The sequence below is a fragment of the Pseudopodoces humilis genome, chromosome 8, assembly GCF_049639895.1.
Source record: "Pseudopodoces humilis isolate 2021_Gansu_Grassland_sample_001 chromosome 8, ASM4963989v1, whole genome shotgun sequence".
Lineage (NCBI taxonomy): Eukaryota > Metazoa > Chordata > Aves > Passeriformes > Paridae > Pseudopodoces > Pseudopodoces humilis.
Window position 1 is genome coordinate 24,391,822 of NC_142207.1, and position 15,252 is coordinate 24,407,073.

General features: G+C 41.1%; 1 protein-coding gene across 10 annotated transcripts in view; it reads left to right on the forward strand.

Annotated features, from left to right (window-relative positions):
• Positions 1 to 2,493: 2,493 nt before the first annotated feature.
• Positions 2,494 to 15,252, forward strand: part of ABI2 (abl interactor 2) — a 66,031-nt gene continuing 53,272 nt past the window's right edge. For 3 of the 10 annotated variants that reach the window (XM_088058566.1, XM_088058565.1, XM_088058569.1), the window contains exon 1: positions 2,496 to 2,681. In XM_088058566.1, the coding sequence (XP_087914692.1) occupies positions 2,565 to 2,681 (117 nt within the window). In that variant the 5' untranslated portion in view covers positions 2,496 to 2,564. Of the gene's footprint in view, positions 2,682 to 15,252 lie in introns of all 10 variants that reach the window. The other 7 variants (XM_014249462.2, XM_088058568.1, XM_014249464.2 and 4 more) reach the window with 4 other exon arrangements.

Consider the following 15,252-nt stretch of genomic DNA (forward strand, 5'->3'; position numbering starts at 1 on the left):
TATGCCTTAAGAACCACAGGCCGAGCCCTTGAGAGGTCAAGAGGTGCCTGACCCACAGGTGGGAGCTGCCCATAAGGAGGTTTCCTGATGCTGAGTGCAGATCTGAGAGCAGATGGGCTCTCACGGGTTTCCACTGGAAGCAGGCCTGGTGGCACACAAGGGCACAGAGAGAAGATGACACAATTCCCCCTCCCTACACTCTGGTGCTGCTAATCCAAGTTTAAACTCCCAGCAGCATCTTTGGACAACCTTCTCCTTTACATTTTGACAGCTCTCTCCTTCTGCCAAGAGAAAGATCATGTAGGTTTACTGGGGAGCTGCCAAATGACAGCTTGACTTCACACCTGAGAAGCAAATGAATGAGAAGGAAAGCCTCAGCCTGCCTCCAGCCTGGCACAAACACAAAGAGTCTTGGAAGCCTGGGCATGAGCAACCCCTGGAGCTGCAACAGCAGCAGCAGATGTGACATGAGCAGAATCCAAGCTGAAGCTACAGTGGAGGAGGGAGCATGGGGCCTGTTACCAAACTGCAAAAGCAGTATCCGTCAGCTGCACACCCTGGGGGGAGGTGGAGGCCTGGCCATGGATGATTCTTGGAGGTGCGGGATAAGGCTTGGAGCTCCACACTGTACAGCAGCCTTCTCAAGTTGATTTGGCTGGCTTTCCTTCCTTAAGCCATTGCAGAAAAGACATGCATTGCTCTCTCAAGACGTGCATTAACAGTCAGCAGGGCAGCTGACAACCATGATTCATTCTTTACCCCAAAGCCAGTATTTTTGGATGTGTAACGCATGGTTTATAAACTCTGTGGGTAGAGGGCACTAAGAATGAGGCTGCATGACAGCTCTGCTCCTTGTGGGTTTAGGGCAGAATGCCAGACTGTTGTGGAGAACTGCAGGCAGCCTGACTCCACGGGTGTTCAGGGACCCCATGGGTGTTCAGTGACAGTGCAGGTGCTTGTGAGCAGTCACCTCTCTCCTCCCACATGCATTGTGGTGAGGTGTCTGGCAGGGTATGCTGTGGTTCTTAAGCCTTTTTGTGAGAGAAAGACTATTACAGCTACAGCTACAAATTGCCCTTGGCTCTCTAACTGCTGGTAGAAAAGTCAAGTAGTTGAAGTTGTGAATTTCAGACCACATTTTAAAATGGGAGAAAAATGCTTTGCATGAAGGTTTTTTCACCAGTATGATGAACATTGTGCCTGACTCATCTTTCATATGGAAGAACTAAGCAAGCTAAGAAATGACCCTCAGAGCAGGGATTTCTATCTCATTTTTCTTTTAAGGTAAGACATTTCCAAGGACTGGCCCCAAAGACTTCAAGTTTGTTGCCTGACCCCACCAGGTGTTTTAAATTCTGGAAGTCAGGCAAAGCTAGCTGGATGCCTTTGCAACAGCTTTCAGAGCAAGAGAACAACTGTCCCTGTAGGACCAGACTGATGCCCAGGTCCTGCAGTGCTGGATGTTCTCTGGCCAACTACCAAAGTGTCTGTAACGTGAGGGCTGGGAAAGCGTCAGGCTCTTCTATCAGCACCCTGGGCTGCACTACAGAGGCAGCAGGAGCTTTGTGGAGCCTCCTGGGAACAGGAGGTGAGTAATCACAGTTGCAATTCATTTCAAAGAGACAAATGAGCTCTCCTGCAGAAAGCTGGGACACCTGCTGAGAGGGCTGGTTGGTTGGGGTTGTTTGGTTTGGTTTTTTTTTTGTGGGAGAAATGTTACTTCTAGGTTCCGGTGGAGAAATTGAGTGAGAAAGCCTTGCACGTCCCTCGAAGGGTGGGCATTTTCATCGCAATCGTAGAGTGACTTCCCTGGGAAATAAGGGATGTCAGCGTTAGAGCCAGGAACTGACCTCCTAACTGATGGCTTCAGTGCAGTGCTTCGGCCACGAGGCTGTCCTTCCTCTGTTTCTGCTGACCCTTCATTATCTGCTTTTTTGGCAAGGCTGGGACGCTGGGAGTTCACCCTTCCTCGGGCCCCTGTACAACAGCAGCTTTTCAGAGGGGATCCACACAGAGGAAACATTTTGTTCTTCCTCGGGCGATCAGAAGAGCGGCTCAGCAGCCGCACAGGAGCACGAGGGTCTGGCGCTCACACGGCACTCGGAGCCCCCGAGCAGAGGCGGCCGTAGCCCTGTGCTCTGGAGGGCGCGCTGCCAGCAACCCGCCAGCGAGTGAATTAAGGCGAAACGATGTAAAAGGAAGCCAAGACTCGCGGAAGAGCGCGCACACCTACTTATTTATTGTTTCCCAGGACAGCGGTACCGGGGCCGCCCGCGGGCCGCGCCGCCCCTCCCCCGCTCCCGCCGGAAACGCCCCCCGCGCGCCGCCGTCGCGGAAGTGGGCGCGCGGGGGGCCGCGCGGAGCGGCGCATGCGCAGGAGGCGGCGCGCGGCCGCGCCCCGCCCCCGCCGCGGTGGGGGTCTGGCGCGCGCTCCGAGCGCGCGGCGCGAGGCCGGGCCCGGGCGGCGGGGGCAGAGCCCGGGGGGGCGGGGGGAGCGCGCGGAGCGGGCCGGGGGCGAGGGACAGACAGACAGACGGACGGGCGGCCGGTGAGAGGATGTGAAGATGGCGGAGCTGCAGATGCTGCTGGAGGAGGAGATCCCCGGGGGGCGCCGGGCCCTGTTCGACAGCTACACCAACCTGGAGCGGGTGGCCGAGTACTGCGAGACCAACTACATCCAGGTGCGCGTGGGCCGGGCACGGGCGCGCCCTCATGGCTGTGCCCGCGGGGCTGCCCCGCTCGCCGGGCCCGAGGCGGCGGGAGGGTAGCGCCGGCTGGTGCAGCCTGGCGAGGGGGGGGGAGAGCTGCTTCACCTCGAGCGTGAACTACCCTGGCGTGACGAGGCGCTTAAATATGTAATTGATTCCTAAGTTGAATTCCTTCTACTTTGTGAGTGGATGTTTATTCCAGATCGTGTCTCTGTCGCCCCTATTCGTTCCCTCCGCAAATTCTGATCTCCTTTGCTGTGTGCGCTGAGGGGATGTGATAAACCGAGGGCACGGCTGACTCCTGCAAATACAGTGTTGGTGACTGTTAATTTAGAGCAGAATGACATATACTTTAGTAGGGTTGTGTCTGTCTATATTCCCCTTCTCGAGCAGGACTGTGGAATTCTATAGGAAGGGCAGCTACCAAGTGGTAGGTGCGGGATGGAAGCGTGATGTAGTAGAGCTGGTACAGAATTAGGGAGAAGGAGATGAAGTGCAAGTTGCTACCGCGTAGTGTGGTTTTTGCGGTGGCTGCTCTAAAGCCAGGCGGGTGTTAGGACTCTGCTTCTTAAATTTCTCTTTCTAGTGGAAAGAAAAGCAAAATATTCTCGGTTTAGTTTGATACTGATAATTGGTCCAAATGAAAACTTTGCCCCTATACACAAGAAGACCCCGTAAGACATGTCTGAATGTGCAGGAGAGAAAGGTGCGGGGCATACCGTGTAATGTTGAGAGAATTCCGAAGTGTCCCAGAATTGTTTTGGAATTCAGTCCCCTAAGGGCAGACAGAGTGCTTGTGTGCTTCCAGAGGGCAACTAGCGATGAGATCTGTGGTGAGATTGTTCTGTCAGTGAAAATGGGAGAGACTATTTAACCAGAGGCAGGGAATACTTAAAATGACCCTGTAAAAACGCTCTCACTGTTGCTTTTGAATTGCTGAATGACCAGCTGTCCTTTAGAATTTGCATATTTTGGGTCATTTATAAAACAGGTCAATTACAGTAAAATTATATAGATGTATTTTATTATGTAATAACTTTTCTGATGTTCAGTTATCGTGACTTGGGGTTTTTAAGAGACGTGTTGAAATATTTTCTTACAGTTATGACCTGACATGCATGCATTTAAATTTCTGTTTTTTTTGAAAAGTGATTTTTCTGGAATATAGGAGAAGAGTATTGGTTGGCAGAACCAGATAGGAAGACCTGCATGTAGTTGGGGTTTTTTGCTTTGACTTTTTGTTTTTATTCTTTGTATAAATCAAAGTTTGCAAAATCTCTATGGAACAGCTCCACTTTTAATGTCTTAATCAAAACTGCAGAAGATGCCGTTTTGTGCAAATAGAAAACAAAAAAAAGACGGTTATTGCCCCAGACAGCACACAGTCCATAAGGACAGTCTAGGATCACAGGAGATGGATACAGACAGATGGTGAATGAAGGAAAAGAATGAGGCACTCTTGGTCAGCCTGATGGATTGTGACCACCACACAGCAATATCCAAGTATCATGATAGCACAGAGCTTTAAGGGGGAGGTGAGAATTAAAGAATGAAATTGTGTTGTGAGCATTGACTGTGAGGTGCGGTATGGGTCATGGCATCAACCTGCTTAAATTTTTTAGCAAGTGAGGAATGGAGGACATTAGCCAGGCAAAAGGTTCCAGCTTTTGGAATTCTCTGAGACATCAGAGAGTGGGATTGTTGTGGAGAAGAGGTTCAGTGTGAGGGGATTCTGGATTTAGTGATGTGAATGTCCTAGTAACAAATCTGTCAGTGAGCTAGCCCCACCTTCCCAGTGCCACAGCTACATAAACTGCTGCACCAGATCTCTATAAAAAGCTGTTTTTTTCTTCTCTGCAGGAGGGGAATAGATTAATGGGAATAAATATTGGATAATTGGATATTTGTGGTTTTGCTTTTAATAGTATTTATTATTCCAAAGTTGTTGTGCCTCAAAGAAGTCCAAATTATATTCAAAATAGTAACCTTGAATTTTGTGGGGAAGATGGGTTTGTAAATGCTCTGAAATGCATGGAAAAATAATTGTCCAGAAAGTCATGTAATGAAGATGAACTAATTCTACTGTAATCCTGTAGTATTTCACTGCTGACAGAAGATTTGTTGTGGATAACCTTGAGATCTAGGAGAGGCTCAGAATGGGACTGAGACCTGAAGTTTATCTGCAGGATGTTAGGTGCTGTGGCAATGGGGACATGAGGACACTTCATTGGCGTACATTATCTATTTCAGTAGCCAAGCCATTCCCTTTCTGTGCCAGTTGCTGCTTTGAAGTTTTATTGTCCAGTACAGAAACTGTTGCAAAAGCCAGTGAGGCATAGGCCAGTGTAATAGAATTTGAAGTTCTGGGCTAAAGTGAATGTATTTTTTCTCCCCCCCCACCCAGCAACATAATTGCAGCTTTAAAATAATTAAACATGTAATCTCATACATGAGGAAATTGCTAGTTCATAGTAGTAGAGCTGTGGCAATTTCAACTCATTTGACTTCTGCTTATGAAATGAAAAATCTGTTCTTAAAAATTTTGTCACTGTTTATCCAAATTATGATTGATATGTAACTCGATTACTTTAGCAACAGGGGATGTTACATAAAATGTTATCCTTCCCTTGAGTCTGTGGTATGGCAGTGTATTAGAGAACATCAACTTTAAATTTTGTGGAAAATTATAGGAAATACAGCAAATGTATGATAAATAGACTTGCAGCAGTGCAAGAAAAGACTGCAGTTTGGGGGGAAAAAAGTTTCTTCATGTCAAAAATGTTTTATTCTCTAATAGCTTGGATAAATCGTTCAGTTATTTTTATGTTATGCTACTTCTTAAAGAGAAAGGCAAGCAAAGCTTTTTTATTTATGCAGTGTGGTATCTGACACAATGTGAATCACAGGTTAAATTTTATATGGTCTGTTCGATGCTTTATGTACTAGTGCTGTGTCCTCTGTTACACGTTCAGTCTCAGTCTAAACTGAATTCTATAAAATTTGGTTATTTGATGTACTTGGTATTTGCAGTCTACATTGATTTATCTGTTCTTTCATAAAAAGCAAATAATAGTTATATTGGGCAGTGTGCTGTGTTTACACAATTTTCATATTCCTGCTTAATTTTGTTCAGGAGTGTCATAAAGAAAATTTCTACTTATGATAGTATAAGTAACAAGACCATACAATTATGTGACTTGCACATCTTGTTACTGAAATACTGACATAAATTCCAACACTGCCCTGTTAAGTTTCTTGGAGCTTGTCCTCTTTAAGTCTATTCTGGAATAATCTTTTGTTTGTTTCTCATTATCTCTTTTTAAAAATCACTCTTTTTAAAAATCAGCTTTTCATTTTGTGCAGTGCATGGAGCTTTCTAGAGTAACCAAATGCTTGTGTCTGTAACTCTTTGTTGAAAGAGTCAGAAAAAATTACCAGGTGGAGACATTTTAGCCTGTAACTGTCTGGTGGGCAGAGAGTTGAGGTGGGGGGAGGTCCCTCCACCACAGAATGCAGAACTGAGTGAAAAGCCAAGCCTCTGTCCCCTGCCCAGTCTTCGGAAGGAACCTCTCATTTCTCTGATGCAGCTGTGTTGGCTGGATTCTTTAAAAAGGCTCTGTATTTTTTAGTTATTCAAGGTTATTATGCTTTACTTGTCAGCTCTAGAGACAGAAGAGGGACCTCCTGATTTCCCTCCCTTCATAGTCTCCATGTTGCCATGTCTGTTTGTGTTTTATATACAGAAACACTCTTGTGTTGTTTGTGAGGGGAAGGGTAGAAAGAAGATTTTAATTCTTGTTCTTAGTAATCCATCCTGCTGATTACTAGGAATAACTTGCTTTCATTCCTGCAGATAGTTTTATTTAACTAGACAGGTGAGAACTACTTATTTCTTGTTAATTTTACTACAGTCCATAGATCAATGAGTTTCATAATTGCTTTCCACATATCTGTTAATTTTACTTAGATCTCATAAGCAAAACCAAATGGCTGTAGATTTGGAAGCATCTTCAGTAGGCTGAACAAGAAAATAAGGCATCTATTAGTATATTATTTTTAAATTACAGGAATGGTGATCTTTACAAACAGCAGCTTAATGGTTACAGCTTTAGTAATGGGAAATTTCTATGGAGTCGCTTGTAATGACCCGTACCAGTATATAACTTGTGTAATTGTGCAGGGAATTGTAGGCATTATGGTTTATAAACAAGTTCAAGAATGATCTCTCTTCAATTTACTGAAGATATATATCACTTTAACAGAGGTGACTGAGTTATATTCAGAAAATCTGTTTAATTATCAGAAGTGTAAATATCAGAGGAAAGCTGTTTTCACTTTTTTTGTTCCTTCAGCTTGTTTATTATACAATCCAACTTCAGTAAAGGAATGATTAATCTTAATGGTCTTAATGATCATCTTAATGATGGAACACTTGTTCTGCTTGCATGAAAGTGGATATTGATTAGCTCCAGTGAATATTAGTCCAGAAGTTCAGGAAGATAATAACAAGTTGAAACTCTCTGAAGCTAGTAAAACAGTAGTAATGAATATGTGGGCAATGTGCTATACTGTCTCACTTATAAATTCAATGAATATTACATGGATATATCATGTCCATCAGCCTATGGTGGGACTTCATGAAAACCATGTGATTTTAAATTTTAAGTATACAGTGGTGGATTAAGCTTGAAAGTCAGCCAGGTGCCCACCAAGCTGTTCTCTTACTCTCAATCCTCAGCTGAACAACAGGAGAAAGTAAGAAAAAAACAAACCAGCTCATGGGTTGAGTTAAGGACAAGGAGGTCACTCACAAACTACTGTCCTGGGCAAACCACACTCAACTTGGGGAGTATTAATTTAATTTAGTGTGAATTAAAAATAGAGTAGGACAGTGAGAAACAAAATTAAAACTAAACCCACCTTCCTCCAGCCCTCCCTTCTTCCCATGTTCAAGTTCTTTCCTTCATTTCTAACTCCTGTACTTCCTCCCTCTCCTGTGGTGCAGGAGAGCAGGGAATGGAGGATGCTCTAGTTCATTCATATTACTGTCTCTGCAGTTCTTTCCTCCTCACAGGAAGGAGGAAAGATTCCTCCTGCTCCAATGTGGCCTCCCTCCAGTGGGGTACTGTCCTTCACAAAGGACACATTGGAGCACAAATACCATGTCCTTCCCATGGACTGCAGCTCTTCAAGAAGTGCTCCAGCATGGGTTCTTCCCAAAAGCATCTAGCCCTGCAGGAACAGACTGCTCCTGTGGATGCCCCACAGGCCACAGTTTTGCCCAGAGCCTGCTCCTGCGTGGACTTCTCTCCATAGCTGCAGCTCCTGCCAGAAGCTTGTTCTGTGGGGTCTGCACAGGCTGCAGCTTATTTCAGAGCATATCCACCTGCTCTGGCATGGGATTCTCCAGGGACTGGGGGCAATCTCCAGTGCTTCGAAACAACTCCTCCCCTTCCTCCCTCTCTGACTTTGCTCTCTGCCGAGTTGTTTCTTTCACATTTTTCTCCCTCCTCTCATAGCTGCTTCACAGCGTTTTTTACCCTTCGGTAGATACATTATCACAGAGGTGCCACCAGCATCGCTGACTGGCTTTTGCCAGTGGCGGGGCTCTTTTGGAGCTGGCTTAGTACTGGCTCTGTCTGATGTGGGGGCAGCTCCTGATCGTCTCTCACAGAGGCCGCTCTTGCAGCCGCCTGGCTACCACTGAAGTGGCTCCTTAGGTTTGGGAAGTTTAGTGAGGACAATCTAGAACATGTTTCCTTTAAGTGAGTCAGTGAAGCTGGCAAAGCTGTTGGAGGATTTATCACTCAACCAATCTACTTTCCTTTTTCATCACCTGTGCTGTGTTTTGCCAGGAAAGCTAATTTAATGCATTTGATAGTGCCACAAGTTCAGCCTGGAGTTCAGGAAGTGCAGGATTGATCCTCTATTGAGTGGAAATGGAAAAGCATGAACCATTTTATTAGAGGTAATTGAAGTTGCTGGTGGTAATACGGTATGTGTAGGTATGAAAATAAAATTTGTAAATATGCAAGTTGCTAATATAAACATTGTAACAGTAAATGCTGATTGCAAGTAGCATTCTAGTTGTTCCCTTCTGTAGTTTTAGACTGGTTATTGAATTATATTGATCAAGAATTTTAATTCAGAGTAGCAAGCTTCTGCATCTTACAGTTAATCAGCTCTCTGAAATTTATTGTCCGTTGCTTGTGTTTTACTTGAGTTTACAGTTATTAATCTTTGTGCCTTAGTGCTGAGGCAGAATGTGGTGCCTATGTAAGGCAAGAGCGTCTCCAGTCAGTGCTATAAGCAAGTGAAATCTTACTTTGTAGTGTTCAGCAGAATATTTTCTTGATGAAAAGCATTGATTTTAATACCATGTTTGCAGCAGATTTATTCAGTAGAGTCTATGTCTAGAGGCTGATGGCCCTTTTTTTAAAAATTTTATTTCAAATGCTGTGTTTTCACACTTATTTCACACCTGAAATTGACTTCTTCCTTAATAACCTAAATTTTGTAAATTTTGTTGGCTATCCCTGCCAGGAACTTCAGTCATAGGACTGCTTTATGAAACAAAACTCCATGTCAGTAGATGTAACATCATCACAGCATACTAAAATTAGGAGCATTTCCTCTTTTCATGGCTCTTACTAGTTAGGTTGGCAATTCTTTCTTGAAGTGAATGAACTAATATGATTTTGCAAGTGAATTGTGTCTATTTCAGTGAGAAATCTTAATCTTCTGTTTCTCAGGTGCAACAAGTAAGTTGCTCTGTCAAATTTAAATTTATATGCTCTGAAGTATAGACTCTGTGTATGCTATTCCATTTTCCTGTAGCTTATTTCCAAGTAGATGTCATTGTAATGTCTATTCTTAATGGTATCTCAGCTTGAGATAATAAGTGCTTGCCTTGTTATCATTGGTGTAGTGTTAGCATGATGAAGTTGTTTTATGCTCAGTGAAATGCAGGGTGATGGACAAACATTACTTGGTCTGGGGTTCTAGTAGCCTGTCTGTGTTGGTTGTAACACACAGCCAAAGCTAGCTTTGTGCCAACCCATAAATTTACTATTTTTTTTCCTAAAACGTCTTCTAAGTAAATGGCAATTTTTTATTAGGGTATTCTGTAACTTTGTTGCGAATTTCCTGCTGACAAGAGCAGCGCCATTGCTTTGCTCGAGGATGGTGGGAGTGTGAAGTGAGGGTGGAGTAGGAGGTGGTGAGCTGTTAGATGGACAATTTGAGGTGAGTGAGAAGTTCATCAAGATACCAGGTATCAAGCGTGGTTATTTTGAGCTTTTCGGGCCTGAAGGTCTGTAGTGAAAATGTCAGGTATTGTTTCTGTAGCCCCTCGTGAAAACTGTGAGCAATGCGGTTGATGCTTGTTAAACGTGAGAGGGTTGGTACAGATAACCTGTAGGTAATATGGGACTTTAGAAAGCAGAGTCAGCGCTTGTCTTTCTCTAGAGTCTGTCTCGTAAAGCAGTCAAAGTCTCTTCTTGACTGCTGGTTTTGCCAGGCAGGAATATACAAACTTAGCTGAAATAGTATTAGAGTCTGATCTCTGTTCAAACAAAAACTTCTAGTGTCTAACAAACAAAATATACAAAGCCATTTATTACTGAGTAGTGTCGTATGAATTCAAAGCACCCTGATTTGTCTTGATCCACTTTAATAATAATCATTAAATAGTATGTGTTTACTTAATATACGATGCAGATTCTCAATTATCTTTAAGTGTGTCCTCTTAGACTGTCAGTTTGAGCAGTGCTGGGCATTGCAGCATTTGTAATTCACTCTAATTCTTTAACTAGGTGGCGACTTCGTAAGCTGGCTTGAGATGTGGAGCTTGTTCATAACTTTCTTTGTGAGGCAGTGTTTGCTGCAGGTTGTGGAAGTTTTTTGTCTACCTACTTTTAATTGAGTAAAAAACACAGGTGTGCTGCAACTTGTGGGAAATGTAAAAATGTTAAATATCCCAAATTAAATGGCTATTTTGAATCAGCTACATACATTTGTTTGTATGGAGGGTCTTCGGAGGGACAAGATAATAAAATATTTAGCTAAAAGGAGATAAAAATATCCTATAGATACTAAAGCTACCCTGCCATTATGGAAAGTTTACAAACTTTTTTATAAATATATAGAGTTTTATATAAATATAAAGTTTTTAATAAATACATCCAGAAAGAGAAGTAGTAAAAACAAAAGCCAACCTCTTATCCCCGCACTGCTAACAGCAAAAGAAGAGGCTGAGGTGGATGACAGGCTTCAGAGACACTGAAAAATGCCAATATGAGCAGACACTCAAAAAAGGGGTGGTTATTTTTGACAGAGAAATAATGAATTATAGGATTATTCAAATAATGTTTTGAAAAGTATGAACTATATGCACTGGTTTCCTATTTTTCTTGGGCATAGTACGGGGATACTAAATTAAGTTTGAGAGGCAATGCTATTTAATCTACGGAATTATTGCTATTGGCTAAGGCTTGGGATTTAATGGTATTCGAGAAAGGCTACACATTTTAAATAAATAATGAGAATATAAGCAGTTCTGTCTTTTCCTTTTATATGCTTTTGCCTTGTATTTATTCCATGATGGAGTTTTATGTCTCTTATGTGAAGTATTTTGCACTGCCCACTGTAATTAATTTCACTGGATTATTTGGGATATTGCTTCTACTTAATACTGTATTTTCTGTATCTCAAATGTGATAGATCCTGGATACTTTGAAATGATTTTTGTCCAAACTGGTGTTGGATTTGCCTTCCTTCCAAGGAAAGGAATTAATATGTTGAGTTACTCATGTCAATTTAATAAGATCTAGATAAATTTCATTTGTGAGAAAGAGAGCTAAAGGTTTTTTATGTGATGGAGTGTATATGTGTGTGCTGAAATGGTGATAGTAAAATTAATGGGCTTTTTCTACCATGACTGATAACTAGTGAGCTGAGAGTGAAAGGAGCTGTAGAGAAGAATGAAACTGTGACATTACATTTATTTGTTATTTATTATAAATCAGTCTGCAGTGTTTTCTGATATACTCAGTTGTCTCATTTTATTCATCTGTTAGTGATCTCAGAAATTAGTCTCAAAGATTTAGACCTATTTGTGTTCATGTCCTTAGAGATGTGATGCACATGAAGTGACTCTGTCTCAGAAGGGGCAGAATGATTGAGCATGCAGAGTCTCTGAATCAAAGAGGAATGTGTAATCAGCCTAAATTAGTGAGGATGTTGGTTTTGCAGCATTTCTATCACATTCTGAGTGCACTGTCATAACAGCAGTCCATTCCTGAAGGAAAGAGGTAATTCTTTGACTGTATGTGCATCTGTATAAATTAATCAGTTTGGATAATAGAAGATAGAAGGCTATCAGTAGACTCTGAATCGCTATTGTATTTGTCTGGTGGTGATAATAATTAATTTAAATCCTCTTGAAATTGAGGACACTTCTATAACCACTTGATGGAGTGAGTTAATAGAACTATTGTAAATCATTCCCATTTTATTATCTGCTTTAAATATAAATTTTGTATTTTCTAAATGCGTCTGCAGTCTTTATGCTTATTGGAGTCAGTAATTCAGTATGTGCTACAAATACATCTAGTTTCGATGACTGGAATAAGAGGGAGGGGTAAGCTGCTAATTTTTGTTGTTCTCATTTGTGTATACTCATCTGTCCACCAAATGCAGGTCCTTGGAAACAGAACTTTTTACTGTGATGAGCCTTTTACAGATGTTTGTACCATTTTGAGACCCTTAATTTGTGTAAGACTTATAAGCTGTACTAATTATAAAGACAGGCTCTTACGAATGGTCTCATTTGATCAACAGTTGGATAATTAATGCAGAGTTATAACTTATTTAACCATTTATACACATTCAAAATAATTTTTTCATTAAAGAACAAGTGGGGAATACGGTGCCTATAATCCACTTGTCCTCTGTAAAGGCTGTGCTTAAAAGTTCTCCAAAGAGAAGGGGATTTTCCCTTGTTTGCTTATGATGAACAGAGGTTAATATTTTCCATGTGTTTTATGTTCCCTGAAATTTTCTTAACATTTTTTTAGTTGTAGCTTATTGTTAAGGACACAGAGAGGAATGAGAGATTTATTTGCCACTGGTAAAGGCTCAGAGTATTGAATTTTATTACATTTAGCTTCTTTTCTAAGCAGCATGCTCAACTTTGTAATATTCAATCTATAATCTCAAGCTAAATTTTCTGTGTGATACAGTACTTTAAAATTAAAAACATACTTAAGGAAATTACTTTTCTGTTTTAAATTAATTACACAAGAAAAATCCCTAAACCAAGCAACAATTTCTTTTAATTTTCTGTGCTACTCTTGAGGCTGTGCAATAATATGGGCAGCAACAGGAATTTCTGTGGAGCTGGATTTTTCTATAAGCAGTGTGATATGTTTTATAATTTGAGAAGAAAGCTGTTTTAGAGAAAGTACCAGTTTTAGATCTGAAGTTTAGTTTGCAGTTACCATATGAATATTACTTCAATAATCCCTTCTCATAAAAGGGCCCAAAATGCTTTTCTTGGCTTTTTTAAAGGAGTGAAATGATAGTCTTCCTGTGGTGAACTGATTTGACTTTAATTTTCAGGAGTCTTGGCATTACTAGATGGTAGTTGCTGTACTCAGTGAAACTCACAGGGCCTCTCTGAAAAGCAGATATTTTGAAAATGGGTTTTTTAATTAATTTTATATTGGAGATGGAAATGTTAAGGATTTTGATCTCTTTGGAGATTGAAATGCAAGGATTAATGAGCTTTTGCTTGATTTTTAAAAAATATTATATTAATTTATCAAACTATTTTTTTGTGTGTGCTAAACAGATAAGTGCCTCTGCACAGGGTAAATCCCAGTTTGAGCAGACAGCTTCTTATACCTAATTCTGTTGGTTTTAAGTAACACAGCTCTTATGTGATGTCATCTCTAGATCTAATACTCATACATCAGGGTAAGTACAGATTATGTGTACAAACAATGAACAAGTTTATTTTGGTCTGGATTTCATATGCCCTTAAGGCTCTGAACACAGTCCTTCAAGAATTGTTTGCATGGTTTTCTTTGACTAATTGTAGGGAGAATATGAGTGTTTTTTCCTGAGTTTTAGGGACAAACTGTTCAGTAAAATGACTGGAAGATGAGTGATACAAAAAAAGCCAATTGCCTGTGTCTAGGAAGGTGGAGGACTAGAGGTTATGCAGTTGTTAGATCCTTCTTAAAGGAGACAATTGCCTGTCTGAAAAGCAGCTTGAAAATTCATGCTTTCTATGTGCATCTTTGTCTTAAAACCTATGATTTATGTTGTGAAGCTCTCCAGGATAGTTTAATTTATTGCCATAGCAAGATGGATAGAGAGGTGATATTTAGGCATGCCTTGTGAAATGAACAGGTTATTCATGCAGCACTTTTAATTCATGAAGGTGTAGAGAAAACCCTTCTTTCAGATGATAGTAGAACTTGCTGAATATATAGTTGTAACAATCTGTTAAGACAACTTCAAAATGAATTCCAATTAAAAGGAGAAGTGCAAGGCAAGAGGATCTTTTATGACATAGAAAAAACATTCAGCAGTTGAAATATTCTTATTTTTGTTGTTTCACTTCGATGTTTCTGTTTTTGTGACAACAAATTGCTCAGAACTGTCAGAACAATAGCATTAAAATTTGGTGAATAAGTGAAGGGTGAGACTCAATCTGTGTCATAATTATGGTGATAGTAAATACAATCATGGGGATTCTTCAAATCCCCAAATTCTCAAAGTATTGGAGCATAAAACTGCTGAGAGAAGAGTCTTGCATTCTTTCAGGAGTCTGCAATGTCACTTTGAACTTTCATGGTGTAACTTTTAGTTTCTGCAGTTTTGGTGCAGCGCTGCACAGGTAATGCTGTGTTACCCGAGTGCTGTGAGCAGCTGCTCCATTGCAGTGCAGTGCTGTGGGGTGGGGCGTGCTGCCTGCAGCACTGCATGCAACATATGCAGCTCTCGGGATGTGTTCTGGGGCTGAGAGCTCTGGCCATTGGGAGAGTTCCCAGCATGGGGAAAGCTGCCTGCTACTGCTCTAATTAGAGATGATGGAATTTGGCCTATGTGGGAAACAGCATGATAATTCTTAACTGTGGGATTAAAATTACTCTTTCTTGAAATATTTGTCACTGTATAGCAGGAAGGAAATGCTTCCCCTATTTGAGACAACTCTATCATGTATATGACTGTTCTTTGAAAATTGTTTGAAAAAATTGACTTTTTAAACTGTTGTATTTGAAAAAATTCATTATTAACAATTTTGTTAATGATGTGAGGAAATAAAGAATTCATTTACTTCATGAAAATTCTGGTGTTAAGTTTTACTGGGCTACTTTGGATGTGGCTGTTGTAGGGGGAAAATAGCAGTATATTTTTATCTTCTGCTGAGATGTTGGTGACTGGTGGTGTCTTCTCTGTCCAATATGAGTGCTCACCAATCTATAAATATTGAAAACAGTAAAAATTCTATAAATATGGGGAAAAAGGTGTTTAA